This window comes from Miniopterus schreibersii (assembly GCF_964146895.1).
Source record: "Miniopterus schreibersii genome assembly, chromosome: 7".
NCBI lineage: Eukaryota > Metazoa > Chordata > Mammalia > Chiroptera > Miniopteridae > Miniopterus > Miniopterus schreibersii.
The window spans coordinates 44833074-44851185 of record NC_138108.1 but is presented as its reverse complement, the minus strand read 5'-3'; the positions used below and the strand labels follow the sequence as shown (position 1 = coordinate 44851185).

General features: G+C 40.0%; 1 protein-coding gene across 3 annotated transcripts in view; it reads right to left on the bottom strand.

The window, feature by feature from the left end:
* Window positions 1-243: 243 nt before the first annotated feature.
* The window catches only part of STK39 (serine/threonine kinase 39), a 247466-nt gene continuing 229597 nt past the window's right edge, over window positions 244-18112 (bottom strand). For all 3 annotated transcript variants that reach the window (XM_081142428.1, XM_081142429.1, XM_081142430.1), the window contains 2 exons: window positions 13630-13694; window positions 244-1768 (listed from right to left, as the gene is read on the bottom strand). In XM_081142428.1, the coding sequence (XP_080998554.1) occupies window positions 1694-1768; window positions 13630-13694 (140 nt within the window). In that variant the 3' untranslated portion in view covers window positions 244-1693. The remainder of the gene's footprint in view (window positions 1769-13629; window positions 13695-18112) is intronic.

Genomic DNA, 18112 nt, shown 5'->3' with positions numbered 1-18112 from the left:
CCCTACAGTTTTCATTCAATGGCTGTCTGCATGAAGTGTGAATGTTTATTTTTCATTTTCTCCTCAGGCTAATTCAAGTTGTCAAATCTGATTCTCTGTGACTGGATGGATTCCTTATTCTTCCCTCCAGAACACTTTTCTCTAGTTAATTCTTACTAGACATTTTTATGAAAGTGCTAAACATCACTGTAGCAATGCAGGTGATATCTAAAGGAAAAACAAAACAATGTGACACTATTTCTTTGTGCAATACACTTTTATTTTCCTTTTACCTTTGCAGTCATCTTTGAGTAATCCTTGTGTAAACAATAGAATGGAATGATATTACATTAAATTGTATGCAAATGGCTCTAGAACACCTTAACAATTATGACAAGGCAATTATAAATAACTTTGTTTTCCTTAGTAATATATATTTGCTTTTTAAAGGACATTAAAGAGCTGCCGTATCTAGGGTTAGCAAGGAAAGAGCAAATGGTACCATCCCGGGAGCCCACCTCCCTGAAAGTTTAGATTCCAATTTTGAAAATCCTAAGATTTACTATTCCATATTATGTAGTCAAGCAGAGGGCTACTTGGGTTGAAAGGATTTATTCTTGAAACTTAACAGCACTTAACCTTTTAGTCATTGCACAAAATCCTTTGTTTTACTCTATCTGGGTATTGTGCAGAATTTCAAGTAAAACTCAGATTCCGGTATTTTCAAGTTTATCACCTTTGGGACAGCAAATCCTATCATTTAAGGAGAAGTCAAATCAGAGATGGGTACATAATTAGCAAGCTAACAGAATGGCAACATTTTATATAGCATTCTAAATGTTTTAATGAAGCAAAACTTACAGATGCCACTTTGTGTGGAGGAAGTTTTAGATCTGAGACTATTGCAGAGTAAAGCAGCCTCAGGCACATTCTTAATATGAAAATTTGCAAGGCACCTCCCTCTCCCAGGAGACAATCAGATTGTGGATTGGTTTTTAGGCAAACAAACCAAAAGAATAAGCATCCTAGTTCTTAATTCAGTCATTTCAAAAATCAGAAGTTATAAATACTCCAAAGATAGACCTGAAACTTTTTGTTTAAATAACAAGAGATTTACCGCAAGAAGCATATAATCAAAAACTTTTCTTTTCCTAGCTAAGGTGTGTAATGCATAAATATATGAAAAATAAAATTCACAGTCAGTTTTAAAACTAGAATTCAAGTTTGGCTAATAAATCTTAATTTTATAAGTATATTAATTTCTAAATACAACATAAAAGAGGCAGCATTGTCAGATATACAGTTGAAGTATAACAGAAAGAACAACAATGAAAGAAGAAGTAGCTTCTGATAGAAAAAAATTCCTTTTGTTGCCAATAAATAGGACCACCTGAGTGTAGTTCAGATTCTTTTCACTTAAGGGATATCCGAATTAATTGCTAAGAATATTAAACAGCTTTTGGAAAAATTAGCAACCGTCGTGCAGCTGTGGCATTGGCTTGTTCTTATACTGTGGATCGCTAGAGAATAAAGCAGAACTCGGAGTGTTAAGTTTAAAAAATTCTTTTTTATCCCATTTTGTCGAAGCCGGCCTCTTCACAATCTTCCGATTTTGCTGGGAACAGGGAGTGAGGGGGTGGGGAGGGAAAGGCTGGGGGGAGTGTGGTGAGTGAGGGGAGGCATGACAGGGTCAGGGCACATCAAGGGACATGTATCAGCTGACACTCAACTGAGCAAACCCGATCAGCTTCACTTCGTCAGGAATCTCGGATCCATCACAGCCAGAAGCCTGAAAATGGAAAACAAAAAAAACCCAAAACCTTGAGTGCTGGTTTGTCACTTCTGGTTTTTACAGACTTGTTCATGTGATGGCAGAAACAAGAAAAGACATATTCAATATGGGGACATGCGTCTTCTGCTTCTTCCAGAGAATCAAATCCCTAAACGACTACTGGGTACTAACTCCTGTAAGAAATCTGGTCATCATGCTATCAAATACAGAAAATGGGGGGAGGGATTTGTTACCCCTTAAAACACCACCCCTTAAAAAAGTCCTTTGCAAACATCACAATGACCTGCTTAGCACTGCTCCACAAAGCAGCACATAAACTCAGTCCTTTGTCAACCCCAGCCAGCATTTTCCTTTAAAATAAGCAGCTAATTAGACCATGTAACTTGAATACTTTAATTACCTTGAAAATAACATTCAGTGTGAGTAGTTATGCTTACACAAGAAAATCAGTAGCCTAAAGGGTAGAGACATTAGCTAGCATTTAAAAAATTTACTTTGTGCCTATCCAGTGATTTCTCTAGTTTTACTTTATAGGTAAGATATTCAGTAAAGTACAGTTTTCATTGTTTGCATTGCCAGGGGCTGATCAGAAACACTCCTTCCCTGATCACTTTTAACCAAGTACTAACAGGCAGAGAAGGCTTTTCAGCTGAGATTTTCTGGTGGGTGTTTTTCTTACTGCTACTGTCATATTCACCACCCCCCCCCGCCCCCCCCAATTTTCTCATTCTAGTATCACTGTTTATCAGTCTCCCTAAACCTTCCCTTCTCTCCTGCTCAGCTACTGCCAACAATGTAACTTACTCAACCCACTGAATGGGCGCAGAGACAATCTGTGTAATTAATAGGCGACTGACAAACATCTGAGGACAAATTACTGCTGCAGGTGACAAAAGGTCAGACTGGCAAGTGTGAAGCACATCAGTGCATCTGAACGCTCCTTCAGGAATTTGGCCATGAGGCTACAACGATTAGAAAAACACACACAAAATGCCCAGTAGTGGTTAAACCAAATAGAAATAAAAATATAAAATCCTTTTTGTGAAGAGTAATGGAAGTGAGAATTGACAGTGAGAGTGGGTGGCCAAACCAGTGGTTATTGTGGGCACGTCACATAGGGAATCCACATCCCACCCCATGTCCCCAGTGCGTCCTGCAGCTACACCGGCCAGGGTGCCTGGCTCTGCTTCAGCCCTTTCCCCGTCTACCAGGCTCATTCTCTTTTCACCAGAGCTGAGTCCTGTCTCTCTCACGGTGGCGGCAACATGCAAATGATTCTGAAATCTACAGAACAGGAAGCAGAGACCTTACAGCAGCATTTCTCAAACTTTTTGGTCTTGGGATCCCCTTTACAGTCTTAAACATCATCAAGGACTTCAAATGCTTATGTTTATGTGGGTTACATTTATTGTACTAACTTCTCTTAGAAATTAAAATAGAAAAATATATATTTTAAACATTTTGATAATGTTAAAGTACTATTAAAATATATTTAAAAACAAAACATGTTTAGGTTATATTTATTATACTGCCTTAGAAATTAAAACTGAGAAATATTCATTTACTAATTCATTAAACATAAAATAAACCCATTACATGCTAATATAAAGAAAAATTTGAGAAGATTGGCACTGCTTTGTATTTTGTAAGTTTTTAATGTCTTGCTTAATAGAAGATGGCTGGATTCTCATACCTGCTTCTGCTGTTTTCCTTGAGTAGTTTATAAAGATAATCCAGCCTCACACCAATATGTAGTTGAAAAAGGGAAGAGTATTTTAATAGCCTTTCTAGACCCTTGTGGATGCTGTTTGTTACTATACCCAAACTGGCCAAGTGGTAGTTTTCTTAAAGCTTAGTTATAATGTGGAATCAAACCATAGCACTGAACTTTTCATACCCTGCTATACTGAAATCCATTGGTTGATCCTGTACTTTGAATGGATCTTGAAATTAAAAAAAAAAAAAAAAAATCCATTTCAGTTGACATACATTATATTAGTTTCAGGTGCACAACATAGTGATTAGACATTTGTATATCTTACAAAGTGACCACCCCAGTAAGTGCAGTACCATTTTGACACCACGCATAGTTATAAAAATAGTACTGATTATATTCCCTTCCCTGTGACTGTTTTTATAACTGGCAATTTGTATTTAATCCTTTCACCTTTTTCAACTCCCCCCCCCCCCCAATCTGGCAACCGTCAATTTGTTCTCTGTATGTATTTATGACTGTTTGTTTTGTTTTTAGGTTACATACATAAGTGAAATCAAATGATATTTGTCTTTCTCAGTGTGACATAATACCTTTTATGTCTATTCATGTTGTTTCAAATGGCAAGGTTTCATTTTTTTTATGGCTGGGTAATACTCCATTGTCTATATGTACCACTTCTACCAATGAACACTTAGGTTGCTTCTATATCTTGGCTATTGTCCATAGTGCTGCAATGAATATTAGGGTGCATATCTCTTAGAATTAGTGATTAGGATTTCCTGGTATAAATACCCAGACGTGGGACTGCGGGGTCATATGATAGTGCTATGTTTAAATTTTTGAGGAACCTCCATACTATTTTCCATAGAGGCTGTGCCAATATGCAGTTCTATCAACAGTGCACTGTAAGGTTCCCTTCTGTCCACATCGTCACCAATCCTTGTCTGTTGATTTATTGATGATAGCCATTCTGACAGGTTTGAGGTGATAAACAGAATATGGTTTTGATTTGATGTTGAATATCTTTTCATATGCCTATTGGTCACCCCTATGTCCTCTTTGGAGAAATGTCTGTTCAGATCCTCTACCTATTTTCAAAGCAGATTCTTTGTTTTCTTGGAGTTAGGCTGTAGGAGTTCCTTACATATTTTGGATATTAATGATTTATTTAATGTATTATTGGTGAATATATTCTCCCATTCAGTAGGTTGTCTGTTATGTTGATGGTTCCCTTTGGTGTGCAAAAAACTCTTTAGTTTGATGTAATCCCATTTGTTTTTTTTCGTTTCCCTTGCCTGAGGAGACATACCCAAAAAAAAAATATTACTAAGAACGATGTCAAAAAGTTTACTGCCTATGTTTTCTTCTAGGAGTTTTATGGTTTAGGAAAATGATGCAGTTTCATTCTTTTGAATGTATCTGTCCAGCTTTCCCAACACCATTTATTGAAGAGACTGTCATTTCCCCATTGTATATTCTTGCCTCCTTTGTCATAAATTAACCACATAGATGCAAGTTTATTTCTGGGCTCTCTATTCTGCTCTATTGATCTCTGTGTCTGTTTTTATGCTAGTACCACACTATTTTGATTACTTATAACCTTGTAGTATAGTTTGACATCAGCTAGCATGATACCTTCAAATTTTTCTTTCGTAAGATTCCTTTGGCTAGCTGGGGACTTCTGTGGTTCCATATAAGTTTTATTAATTTTATTTGTTCTAGTTGTGTGAAACATGCCATTGGTATTTTCACAGGGATTGCAATGAGTCTGTAGATTGCTTTGGGCAGTATGGATGTTCTGACCATGTCAATTATTCCTATCCACAAACATGGTATATATCCTCCCACTTATTTGCATCTTACTCAATTTCATTCTTTAATGTCTTACAGTTTTTTGAGTACAGGTCTTTTACCTCCTTAAGTTTATTCCTAGGTATTGTTTTTGACACAATTGTAAATGGGACTGTCTTCTTAATATGTTTCTGATAGTTTGTTATTGATGTATAAAAATGCAACTGACTTCTGAATATTTATTTGGTATACTGCTACTTGACCTGATTCATTTATCAGTTCTAATAGTTTTTTGATGGAATCTTTAGGATTCTCTAAATATAGTATCACTTTTCTGATTTTATTTGGGCCTGCTCTCTTCTGTCTTGAAGAATCTGACTAAATAAAGGTTTATCAATTTTGCTTTGCTTTTCTTTCTGCTCTAATCTTTATTATTTCCTTACTTTTCCTCACGTTGGCCTTGCTTATTCCCCTTCTAGTTCCTTTAGGTTGAAGGTGAGAGTATTTCGGATTTTTCTTGTTTCTTGAGGTAGGCTTGTATTCCTATAAATTTCCCAGTTAGAACTGCTCTGACTATGTCCCACAGATTTTTGGTCATTGTGTTTTCATTTGTCTCAAGGTATCTTTTGATTTCTTCCTTGATATTATTGTTAACCCATTCATTGTTTAGTAGCACATTATAAAGCCTCAACACGTTTGTGTATTTTTCAGTTTCCTAAAATTGATTTCTAGTTTCATACCATTGTGATAAAAGAAGAATCGTAATATTATTTCATTTTTTTAAAAACTGAGACTTGTTTTGTGGCCTAACATGTGGTCTATCCTGGAAAATGTTCCATGTGCACTTAAGAAGAATGTATACCCTGCTGCTTTAGGGTAAAATGTTGTAAAAATATCAATTATGTCCATAGGCTCTAAGGCCATTGTTTCCTTGTTGATTTTCTGTCTGGACAATCTATCCATTGCTGTCAATCTTGCTCCTACATTGGGTGCATAGATGTTTATATCCTCTTGATGGATTGATCCCTTTATCACTTTGAAATGTCCTTCATTTTTTCTTGTTAAAGCCATTGTTTTAAAGTCTGTTTTGTCTGATATAAGTATTGTTACCCAGGTTTTTTTTCCCCTTCCCTTTACTTACAGTCTGTGTGTCTTACAATCTGAAGTGGGTCTCTTGTAAACAGAATATTAATGGGTCTTGTTGTGTTTTTGTTGTTGTTTTTTAATCCATTTAGTTGCATCATGTCTTCTGGTTGGAGCATTTAGTCCATTTAACATTTGTAATTATTGATAGGTATGTAGTTATTGCTATTTTAATTGTTTTCTCATTTTTTTGTAGTTCTCTATTCTTTTGCTCATTGATTACTTTCTATAGCGTTGTTTGAATTCCCTTCTCTTTATTTCTTGTATCTCTTGTAGACTTCTTGTTTGGGTTACCATGTGCTTCCTGTATGCCAAGCTATGTTTACAGCAGTCTACTTTAAGTTGATGGTCACTTAAATTTGAACACATCCTAAAATCACTATAATTTTTACTCATCCCCACCATATCAATGTTTCTGTCATTTTTTACTTCTTTTGCATGTGTCTGTCTCTATTGTGCTTGTTAGTTCACTTCAGTTATTACATTCATTTCTGACTGGTTCTTTTTATGGTATCTATCTCTTTGTTGAAATTCCTACTGGGTTAATCTATTCCTCCCCAAGTTCACTGAGCATCCTTATAACCAGTGTTGTGAGCTCTGTATCTGGTAGATTGCTTGTCTCCATTTCATTTCGTTCTTTTTCTGGAGATGTGTCCAATTCTTTCATTTAGGACATGTTTGTTTCTATGTATTAGGTAGATCTGCTACATCTCCTGGTCTTGGCAGAGTGGCCGTAAGTAGTAGGGGCCCAGTGGTGCAGTCTCCTTGGCCACGTGAGCAGAGTGTTCCAGGAATGTCCTTTGTGTAGATTGTTCTAGTTGAGCCTTGATTGCTGTTAGCACTGATTCTCAGGATGAACGGCCGTGAGGGCTGGCTGTGACTACAGCAAACAAGCTTTTATACAGAGGCTTACCCCAGAGCGGTAGTCACTTGAGCAGGGCTCAACCAACCGAGTCCACCCTTCAGATTTGTTTGTGGAGCTGGTTGGGTGGTGCTCTGGTGTGATCTGAAGCCAGCCACCCAGTTTGTTAGTTCTTGAATCTCATGGAAGGTGCTCCATACAGGCCAAGGTCAGCCTGTATTTGTGCCCAGCTTGGGCCACCTGGTGGGAGCTACAAAGTGATTTCCAGTTGGCTGCGCTTGGAAGAAGCTATGCTGTGAACCAGGCTGGCTGCCACCAGTGCTGAGCTTGGGACCCTTTGGTGGGCACCACAATGTGGGCTGAGCTCAGCCACCGCTCGGGCCAGGCTTGTGGCTGCTTAGTTGAAGCTACATTCTAAGACAACGCTGGCTGCCAACTGTGCCAAGCTTGGGTCTACTTAGTTAGAAGTACAGGACACGCCGAGGCCAGCCACTGCTTGTTTGGGGTTTGCAGACCTTTGAGAGATTTTGGAAAAGTCCACAATGTGAGCCGAGGCAAGCTGCCTGTGGGGAAAAGAGCTCAACAAGGGAGCAAGGATGCCTGCCAGGGCTTCTGACCCCGTAAAGAGCTGCCTGTCCAGCCCTCACCCTGGAGTTAGCCAATTCATTTCCTTCCCCCGCGTCCCCGGCACTTTTTGAGCTGCTGCCTCTGCACTGGAGCCCCGAGCAAGTGAGTTTGTGAGTGAATGAGTCCATGCGTGGGCCCTTTAAGAAAACCCCAGGAGCCCTTGGTCTCTCAGTTGCAACCCACACTGGTTTTCACGGCCAGATGTTATGGGGACACCTTTTCCTGGCACTGGGACTCCTCCTCCTCCTCAGGGGGGATTAGTGCTGCCCAGATATCCCTTCTTGTGGGTATGGGACCTGCCGGTTCTGTGTATCCGCCCCTCCTACCAGTCTCATCAGGGCTTGTTCTCTGTATCCTTATAGAACTTCTGTTCAGCTAGTCTTCATGTGGTTCTCAATGATGGTTGTTCTATAATATTGATGTGGTGGTGGGAGGAGGCAAGCACAGTGTTTACCTACTCTATCTTGCAAGGAAGTCTAAATGGATCTTTTACTCATGCAAGATTTTTCAGCCTGGCTGAGTTATGCAGATTTCCCAATGTTGACGTATTTCATTATACAATATCAATATGTCGTTATACCATGTCCACAAATCATATTCATTAATATCACCCATCTCATCAGAAAAGTCTTCAAGTACTGGGGGGCTGTCAAATGTAGAGTGGCAGATACAAGTTTTCCAAAATCCTATTTTTGCTCAAAAGCTAAAATTTATACTGTAAGTCATTTTCCTTGAATTGCCAGGCTTATTCAAAATTATGCCATATATAGTTTTGTACGTAGGGTTCATTTTGGAAATAATATCTGCCACATCTCTTGTCTGAATAACCATAGTCTGTCAGTTATTCTGCCAAGTAAAAAGAGGTACTGCATCGGGGGAGAAAAAGGGAAAATGGGTAGTTCAACTCAATCGCACAAGTGCTTTTCCTGGACACAACCACTGTACTTCAGGATGCTGAACAAGTGCTTCCCATTTCACCACATAGAACATTAAAAACATGTGTCCTCAAGTACAGAGATTTAATAAAATAAAATCTATAATGTTTCTTGTCTTACTAGAAAAAGTCTTAAATGAAACTGGCTTTTTTCACAGTGACTGAATGAGTGTGTGGCTTTGCAGAACCTGATGGCTACTAGCACAGTTTAAGGTTCCTGCCTTGATTCATGCGGACATTAGCAGTTTTACCCACCACGGCTTTTCTACCAATGTCAACACAATGGAAAAGGCAAGTAACATCTTAGTATTATTATGAAGAGCTTTCACACCTAGTATCCCCCTAAAAAGGATCTAAAGGAACCCCAGAATTCCAAGGCCCACACTTTGTGAACGAGCCTCAGCTTCAAAGGGAAATGTACACATTATCAGGAACTTAGCCTGGCGCTATAACAATGTATGTTCTCACTCCAGTGGCTGTATTCCTGAAGACTCCCGCCTCCTAACCCCTCCTGCCAGACCAGCAGGAGCCTGCTGCCGGTGTAGGCGCTGAATCCTCTAACCTAAACCACAAGGATCCCCTTCACCCCAAACCTGGGTGAACTTGAAAACATACCAATGCCCATGTCCACCCCAGAGACTGTGACTGGCACTGGGACATTCTGAGCTCCCAGGTGACTCAAAGGTTGGGTAGAGCTTGCAAAACATTGTTCTGCTCGAGTGAACCTCCAAGTTTCCTTTAAAGCATGGGTGGGGAACGTCCGGCCCGCAGAGGGCCCGTGAAATCATTTGGTATGGTGGTGCCAAGGCCTCACCAAAGAGAAGCCGTTCCAGCCATCACATTAAGGAGTGAGTTAATTAAATGTCAGACCAAATACAGCAGACTGATTTTTAAGTTGATAATTCTGTATGGCCCGTGAATGATGTTATAAATGTACAAATGGCCCTTGGCAGAGAAAAGGTTCCCCACCCCTGCTTTAAAGGCATGGTTCTCAAACTTTAGCCTGCATCAGAATCACCTGGAGGGCTTGTTAAAACACAGATTCCTAAGGCCTGAGGTGGGCCCTAGAATCTAATTCTATCTAGTTTCCAGGTGGAGCTGACACTGCCAGTCTTGGGACCACACTTGGAGAACCACTGTGTTAGACCTGGAGCAAGGGGTAGAGAGCTGCTACATGGACCTTCCTGAACTGGCAGTTTCCCACCTTTATGTTCTTTGTAAAATGTCACCTTAGTCATGCAGCCTCCAACTACGCCAAAGCTGACAGCCTCTAAAAATACGGCCCTTTTCGTTGTTAATTACCAAGACGCTTACGAAATTGCTATCTGCAATGCATGTTATTCAACTTCAGTAACTAAAATCTATAATGCTCATGTAAATGTGTACCAATTGGATGTGAATTACATGTACTTACAATTTGGATTCTATCTTCAAGGGCAAATTAAATATCTTCATATTTTCACTAACACAATTTCAAAAATTCCACATGAAAGCAAGACTCATTTGCGTTACAAAATTGCAAGGCAGCAAATTTTAAAACGACTTGAAAAAACATTTATAGAGCCTTGTCTTAAGGCTTAAAACAACCAAACAGTACAGATACGTCAAACCTGAAGCACACCACACTTGAGCTGCAATGCCCTCTACGCCTGAACCACTTTGTTAAAAGTGATTTAAAAAAAAGGTTTCTGCTCTGCCTGTCCTTGGCCATGTCAACAAAGGAAATCATACCTCGCTTATCTGTCAAATGAATCTCAAGATCTCTAAAGCGAAAGATTGGGTAAAGGAAAAAAGGAAATTCACTTCTTTATGTAACCAATATCCTTTCACCTCATGCCACTGTTTTTCTTATACAAGCAGATAGACAAGATAAGAACAGACATCTTTTCAAACTTGAGCCAAATATTTCCAATAGCGGTGGGAGTGGGGAAACTGGAAAAGGAGCTACACATGGAATGCTTCTCAGCTCAACACTGGAAGCATCCGGGGTGTTTTCAAAATTCCTGAAGCCCAGGCTGCACCAAGAGCAATTACATTAGGATATATAGTGCAGGACCCAGGCACTAGTAATTTTTCAGTGTCCCTGTAATTCCGAGTGAAACTACTGTCTAGCGGTGAGGTAAAGACCCCAGTACCAAGTTCTTTAGACAAATTTAGGGCCCTGATGCTCTCCTTCAGAAAGCAAAGAAAGCTCAGATTAAAATGATAAGCTGAGAGATAAAAGGGCTCCAAGTAGCAGTGGCTTATGAGGAAAAATGCTAATGATATACTCTGATCTTTCATTCTTCAATAAAATAACCAATTTGATGAATGAAGGCAAAGAATTTGAATCGCTGTGGTTTTACCAAGATGCTAATGTCCTATGAAGATTAGGCTGAAGTTTTTCTAAATGAGAGTTGTATTATTCTGATATATTTTAATTGTTATCAGGCCCCTGCTATGTGCTAGGCCCTGGGGGATCCAAGATAGAAGATTTGCCCACTTGAAGTCTCTAGATTTATTAGAGATACAAATACGATCCTGCACAATTTCAATATAATGTAATTCTTGTGGTGGAGATATAGGAACACCTAAGCCAGCACTGGAAATCAGAGAAAGAAAACTGGAATGTGTCTAGGCATTGGTGAGACAACGAGGCCTGGAGAAGTTGGGATAGGATATTTTAGCAAGAGGGAAAAGCACATATAAAGGGCCAACAGATGAAAAGAGGAGGGAACAAGGAGACAGAGACAGAGAGAGAGAGAATGAGTGGGAGCGGCGGGGCAAATTAACAGAGGTCTGGATCACGGAGGGCTTCCTTAGCCACGTTCAGGGGTTTGAGTTTTAGAAAAGGGCAATGGAGAGTCACTCAAGTATTTGGAGCACTGGGGATCGTAGAAGAATTACTCTGGCTATAGCCTCAGTGTGGTAAACAGAGCTGGAGGCTGGCAAGTTGTAGGCAGGAAGGTCTGTTTGGAAGATCCCATTGGGGTGCTGGAAATAGGGACCTGGGGATGAAGAGAGGAGGCCAGAATCGAGAGAGAACCCAGGGAAGTAATACACTGAGTAGAGGGCGAGTTTCACATTACTCTTCTGTTCAGCGACAGTACAGCGGCCGTTTTACAACCTTCAGTTGCAGAAGAGGGTCAGGGTTGCTCTTCCTGCTTTATAGGCAAACAAGTTTAGAGACAGTGGGAATAAGCCAGCATGAAACTTATAGTGTCTCATCTCTCTGTTTACATGTTCAAAACTAGGAAAATGTTCTTGAGGTGGTATGTTATGACTTCTTTCTAATGGTATAAAAATGAATAAAGACACATTAATATTGCTGGAAATGCTGGCACAGGGTGCCATTTTCTCATCAATGTATTTTCATATAAATGAAACATGTTTACAAAGATGTAGGCGAATTAGAAAAGTAAGTGATAGAAGAGTCCCAAGCAAGGTGAAATTTTCAGTTTGTCAATGGATCACTCTATGTCTGAATAAAATGTTTTTTAAAAAATTATCAAAGCAAAATGAATTTTATCAGATAAACATAAAGGTTTGCACAGAATTCTTCTTTTATCACATAGCCTACCTACCTGAAATTAGATGAGAAGACCCAGAAAGTTAATGAGCACCAGGCTAACACTTATTGTAACTAATAATCATTTAGCATTTTTGGCCATACGCCGTTTCCATTAAATTTTCACAAGAAACAAGAGAGACAGGTCATCAGTACATGTTGTACACAGCAAAGTGTTGGTCATCTAGACCTTAAATTGCTTGCAGCATTCTGACTGGCCCTTGATAAGATTAATTTATAGTTTAGTAATGAATCAGTGTGATGCTTGTTAAAACTTTCAAGAAATAGTCCCTTTGGCTATTTGGACTGCTTTCCATTTCCAGCCATGATAACCATCTCCTGGTTTCACAATGACCCCAGAATGCTCAGTATTCTGCGTCTCTGTGGCCACCCCAGTTATTCAATTAAAAATCCACTTGTGCACAAAAACTGCTGGAGTGTCTCCTCTCTAAGAAACTGTTACTGGGATTTGCAATGTAAAGTTAGAATGCTGTCTTTTTTTCACTAGCCTTTAGCGAGTTGTTCTACAGTTACTTCCAATTACCTAAACCATTTTTACAATAATCAGGCTCAATTTTTTTTAAGTTAGAACCACTTAGCTTTCGCTTCTGGAATGCTTTAGTAAAAGTTTTAGCAAACAGTACATTAAGTGACTCATTTTAAAATCATAAATTAACTGTATCAAGGGCCAGTCAGAATGCTGCAAGCAACTTAAGGTCTAGATGACCGACACTTTGCCTGTGTACAAGTATTGTTGTCTAATCACCTGCAACTAATATATTGTATGTCAACAGTGAGTGAAAAATCAATAAATAAAAGCACTCTTTAAAAGACAAATTACTGAAAACTGTGAAATACATGAGCCAAATAATAAGTGTTTTAATCCTGAAAAAGGAAAGTTCCTTGTAACTCAGTTTAATTTTGTTCTATATGGTCAAGCTGCCATACAAACTGGAAGCAAACTGGCATGGTGTTTAAGATTACTCAGGTGGCCACTCTTCATTAAAGATGTAATGGTAAAAGAACAAGCCATGCTGATGGAAGGGGATATTTCTGGTCATGATCAGAAAATGTTCCCAAATGTCGAACTGGCAAATGAAAGATGCAAAAATAGATCCCAAAAGAAAACATCAGCAGCAACAAAATTACAGAGCTGAGTGTGGAACTCTGTTATTATTATTCCTTGATGGCACCACATGGCAGAATATTTACCTGCTTTCCAAAACTTTCCACTTACCAACTTAAATGTCAAGGTTTTTAAAGCTTTGGGATCATCTACAATCTTCTGCAAATTAGCAGCCACTGAAAAATACAAACATGGAGAAAAGGGTCCAGATTATTTTCAATAACAATGGACTTTCACATAAATGATTCAGAAAATTTGACTAATGATGCAATTAGCTGCAAAATTGTTTCTTTTCACAGACATTGTGAAATCCATATAAATGACCAAATTACTCTTATGTATTTTCTACACCAACTTATATCTTCAGCACATCTGTATTAATAATGTATAGTTAATTTAGAATTAACTATACATTGACCTCACCTTCAGAAAACAGAATGAAAAATTACTTTCTAATGGAAAATAGAAATGATACCAGTGCTTCCACCACTTGGTTTTTCTCAACACGCATTTCTAAGAAATGTCTGAGCCAGAAGAGGGCGGCACAAGACACAGAGGCGAGGCAGTGCAAGACACCGTTTCTTTGGAAACAATAGGTCAGCGTATTTGAACTCCTGTCCTATAAATTCACTCAACTCTCTGCGCCACTTTTATCAAAGCCACAAAATGCAGTGAATAGATAACCTTTCTGACTTGGGCATATGTTTTAATGTTTTCAGAACACAGTGATCTGTCAGACCAGCCAAGGGCCACCTTGAACAATTCCCAAGTGGGCCGAACAGGGTCAAGCACGAGAGGCTGTCAGTTTGGGGCTCGACAGAGAAGATACCTTTCCACTGTTAGCCCGATTCATCAGAGACCTGCCCCATTCTCCACGTGTCATGATATATTTGATACTCTAGCAGAGGAGTCGGCTCTTCCTGCTTACTCCTCTGCCTTAGGGTACAGTTTCTGAACAAAATCATCAAAGGGTAATGATGACTGAAATTTCATACCTTCCTCTTTCCATATCCAAACCTAAAGTGCAAAGTACTGAAAGTCAAGTGAGGGCTGTGGGTTAGGGAAGGTAGACCCGTTTTCACTATCAAATTATCTGCTGCTTCAGTAATTAGGTATCTGAAAAGTTATCGGGCTATTTTAAGATAAAAACATTTAAGATAAATAAATGCGTATTTTGAGAAAAGTGTTTCATGTAGAAAGCTTGTAAGCAGAAAGAAATTTGCAACTTTTATTTTTCTGTTAGCTGAAAAACTAGATGTAGATTTTATGCAAATTAGTAGTTTACTTCATTTAATCTATGGGCTGCAAAGGGGAAAAAAGGAAAATTATATGAAGCAGTCCCCCCTTATCCACAGGGGATATGTTCCAAGACCCCACTGGATGCCTGAAACTATGGATAGTATAGATCCTATATAGTCTGTTTTTCCCTCTACGTAATTACCTTTACACTTAAAGAACTTTACAGCTTCTATTTTGCATATCTGAATTGCCAACATCACTACTCTTGCACTTTGGGGCCATGATTGAGCAAAATAAGGATTACCTGAACAAAAGGACTGATACTGCAACAGTCCATGTGATAACCAGGGTGGCTACTAAGTGACTAACAGGCAGGGAGCCTATACAGGGTGGATATGCTGAACAACGGGAGGCTTCACAATAGGGTTGCGAAGGAGCTGGACTGTGTGAAACTATCACACTACTCAGAGTGCAATTTAAATCTTATGAATTCTTTCTAGAATCTTCCATTTAATATTCTCAGATCATGGTTGACCGTGGGTACCGCAGAAAGCAAAACCACAGATAAAGGAGGACTACTGTACTCAATACGGCCTACATATCTTTATAAACCATCCTTTCATCTCCCTCTGTTGCCCTAACACTTCCATTCTGAGCGGTCCACAAAGTTTCATTCACGGTAGCATCCCACTCATCTTTCTCCCCTCTGTCTTTTGCCCCCACAAGCAACCCTACACACACATCAGGTGGATCCTGGGCCACCAATCTGTACAGCTATCGCCACCAAACTGCTTTTGGCCTCCTCACTAGTTTCCTGACACATTTCAGATACTAAAATCATCGGGTAATCCAAGCCAGAAACACGAGCTCGTGGAGTAAAAAGCTCTGTCCACCAAGCCAGTAGCTGCGATGTTGGGGCATCCTGACCGTATGCAAATCGCAGCCGCTGAACACAGTCACAGGACACTCATGTTTTCAGAAAACAAATAATTCCTCAGATCTGGGCTGATTTCACGAGTGGCCATAAAGTCTTCGTATGCATTTCAGTCCTTTCATGAAAGTCTCTCAGTTAATGTGGATGATTTACTGCCTTGTTCTGGGTCATCTGTTTCCTCTGTTCTCTAAGGTGCCGCCAGAAGCAGAGCTGTGTCCTGCACTGATCCACAGCCGTCTCTGCTGTACAGGCGCATGTGCTCGGGCCCATCTCCAAGCGGGTTGGGGGCTGGGGGCGAGACTGGGCGGCTAGCATCTTCAACAATCGGCCCAGAAACCATGCTCCCCAATTGTGAGCCTCGGGGACATTAGAAATTCAAATTCTGTCTTCAGTGCAAAGCAAAAAATAGCAAAACTGGCCTCTTACCTGATTACTTATCCCAGCTGCTAGGCTTATTTTCAATTTAGTTGATTCTAATTTGTGGTAAAGTGCTATAAAACACCTTCATTTAACTGACATCACATAAAGTTCAGGGTGATGCTAATTTCTCTTCCAGTAGCAATGCTCGTTAAAAAGACGGGTGTCACATCTTTCTCCCTTCTCCTGCCTGTGCACCTGGGTTTCAAAAATAAAAGTGCTCCTTACCTGCAACGTGAGCTGAGAAGAAAGGGCTGGGTAGGGCTGGTTGTTGCTTTAGAGTTTCTCAAATATGTGCTCCTAACACTGAACTTCATGTTTTAAGGTATTCTAGTTTCCAAAAATTATGGGGCTTCTGAACCCTGCTTACTCAGTGGCCATCAACCCATTTCCAATCCCTCACGGCTTTCCCAGAATAAAACTCATTCCCCTAGTGCCTAATGCACACTCTGTAATCTTCTTCTGTAATCTTCTTTGAGCTCATCCCTTCCCTTCTCCCCAGCCCTCCGTTTTCAGCCACACAGGACACAGGTAATACTCACTGAGGCTCCAGGGACTATGGCCTTCCTGCCCTACCACTGGGGCTACATGATACCTTTGTGTGAGCAAGCGATTTCTTGCTATTTTTGTGTCCCTGGGTCACACTTTAGGCTTGATTGCCTGTCAGGGCTAGAAGTTTCTATTTGCTCTTTTGGATAACATTTGGCCTAAAGTACAGTAAAGTACCCTGCTTTATGAAACTGTAATAATATCCTCAACAGCCACATGAAAAAAGACGCTGCTCTCAACACCTCCCTGAACGTAAACAGGCAAGGCCACAGAGCTGATGTTTCTTTGGCAAACTAGCTCAGGCACTCTCCAGACAGTTTCCTCTATAAAACTGGGGCACTACTCAAATTCCCCACACTTTGACAGTTAGAAAAATAACAGTCATATAATGATTGTTTTACTGTGTTTGTATTCTTATTAGTCAAAAGATACACTTTTCTCCCCAGACACCAGTATATTTCACAATAACCTCATATAGTACTGACATTCTGGTGGCCTTGAGTTTAATTCCAGGTATCCCCAAACACAAGCTGTGGGGAAAAGCACACCAGCGACCAACAAGTTTGATGTATTTCCCTAGTAAGAAATTATGAGACAACACCAGAGCACAGGCTTGGGTTACCCAACAAAGTGATGTCATCACAATACCGTTTTATCCAAAGATGCACCCTGAACGCCTGCTCTCTACCCTGTATTGCTACGGGAAGAGAAATGGATGGCAACACAATCCAAGCTCTGAGCGAGGAGAAAAGGACACGCTATGACAGTGGGTTTCTTAGGGATACTGCTATAACGCTAAAGCAAAATTGTGGCTTACTAACAATTCAGTTTGGGACAAAATGAAAGAGATCTACTCTATTATTTCCCCTAAGTCTCCAGGCTCTTATATTTATGAGATGACTGTAGTATGTGTATAAGGACCTGAATTCTCCAGCCTGGGTTCAAATCCTGATCCTGCTTAGAGCTATGTGACCCCATAAACTTGCAAGTTTACTTAGCCTTTTCGTGCTTGCAGCTCTGCATCTGTAAAATGTGGACGTTAACAGTGCCTACCTGATAGAGTTGTTCCACGAACTGAGCTAATACACATAAAGGGCTTAGAACGGTGCTTAATGCACAGCAAGTGCATAATAAATATTAGCTTATTATCTCTACCCGGGACAGCTGCATGCATTTATTAACGGGTTTCCTTGTGTTAACTCTACTCTGCATGAGCCCCTTTTCACATCACCAGAGCGACTCGGAGCATCTAAGTCATCAACTGGAATGCGTGGCCGCCGTAGGTAATACTGTTTAACTGTTCACATCACCTTCAGGATAAAATCTAAGTTTTTAATGTGGTCCATGAGACCCTCCGGGGTTCAGTCTCAACCTACCCACTTCAGTTTATTTTCTAGATTTTCCCAGGAAGGGCTCCATAACCCTCACTATCCTCTAGATGTGTACCCATTATAT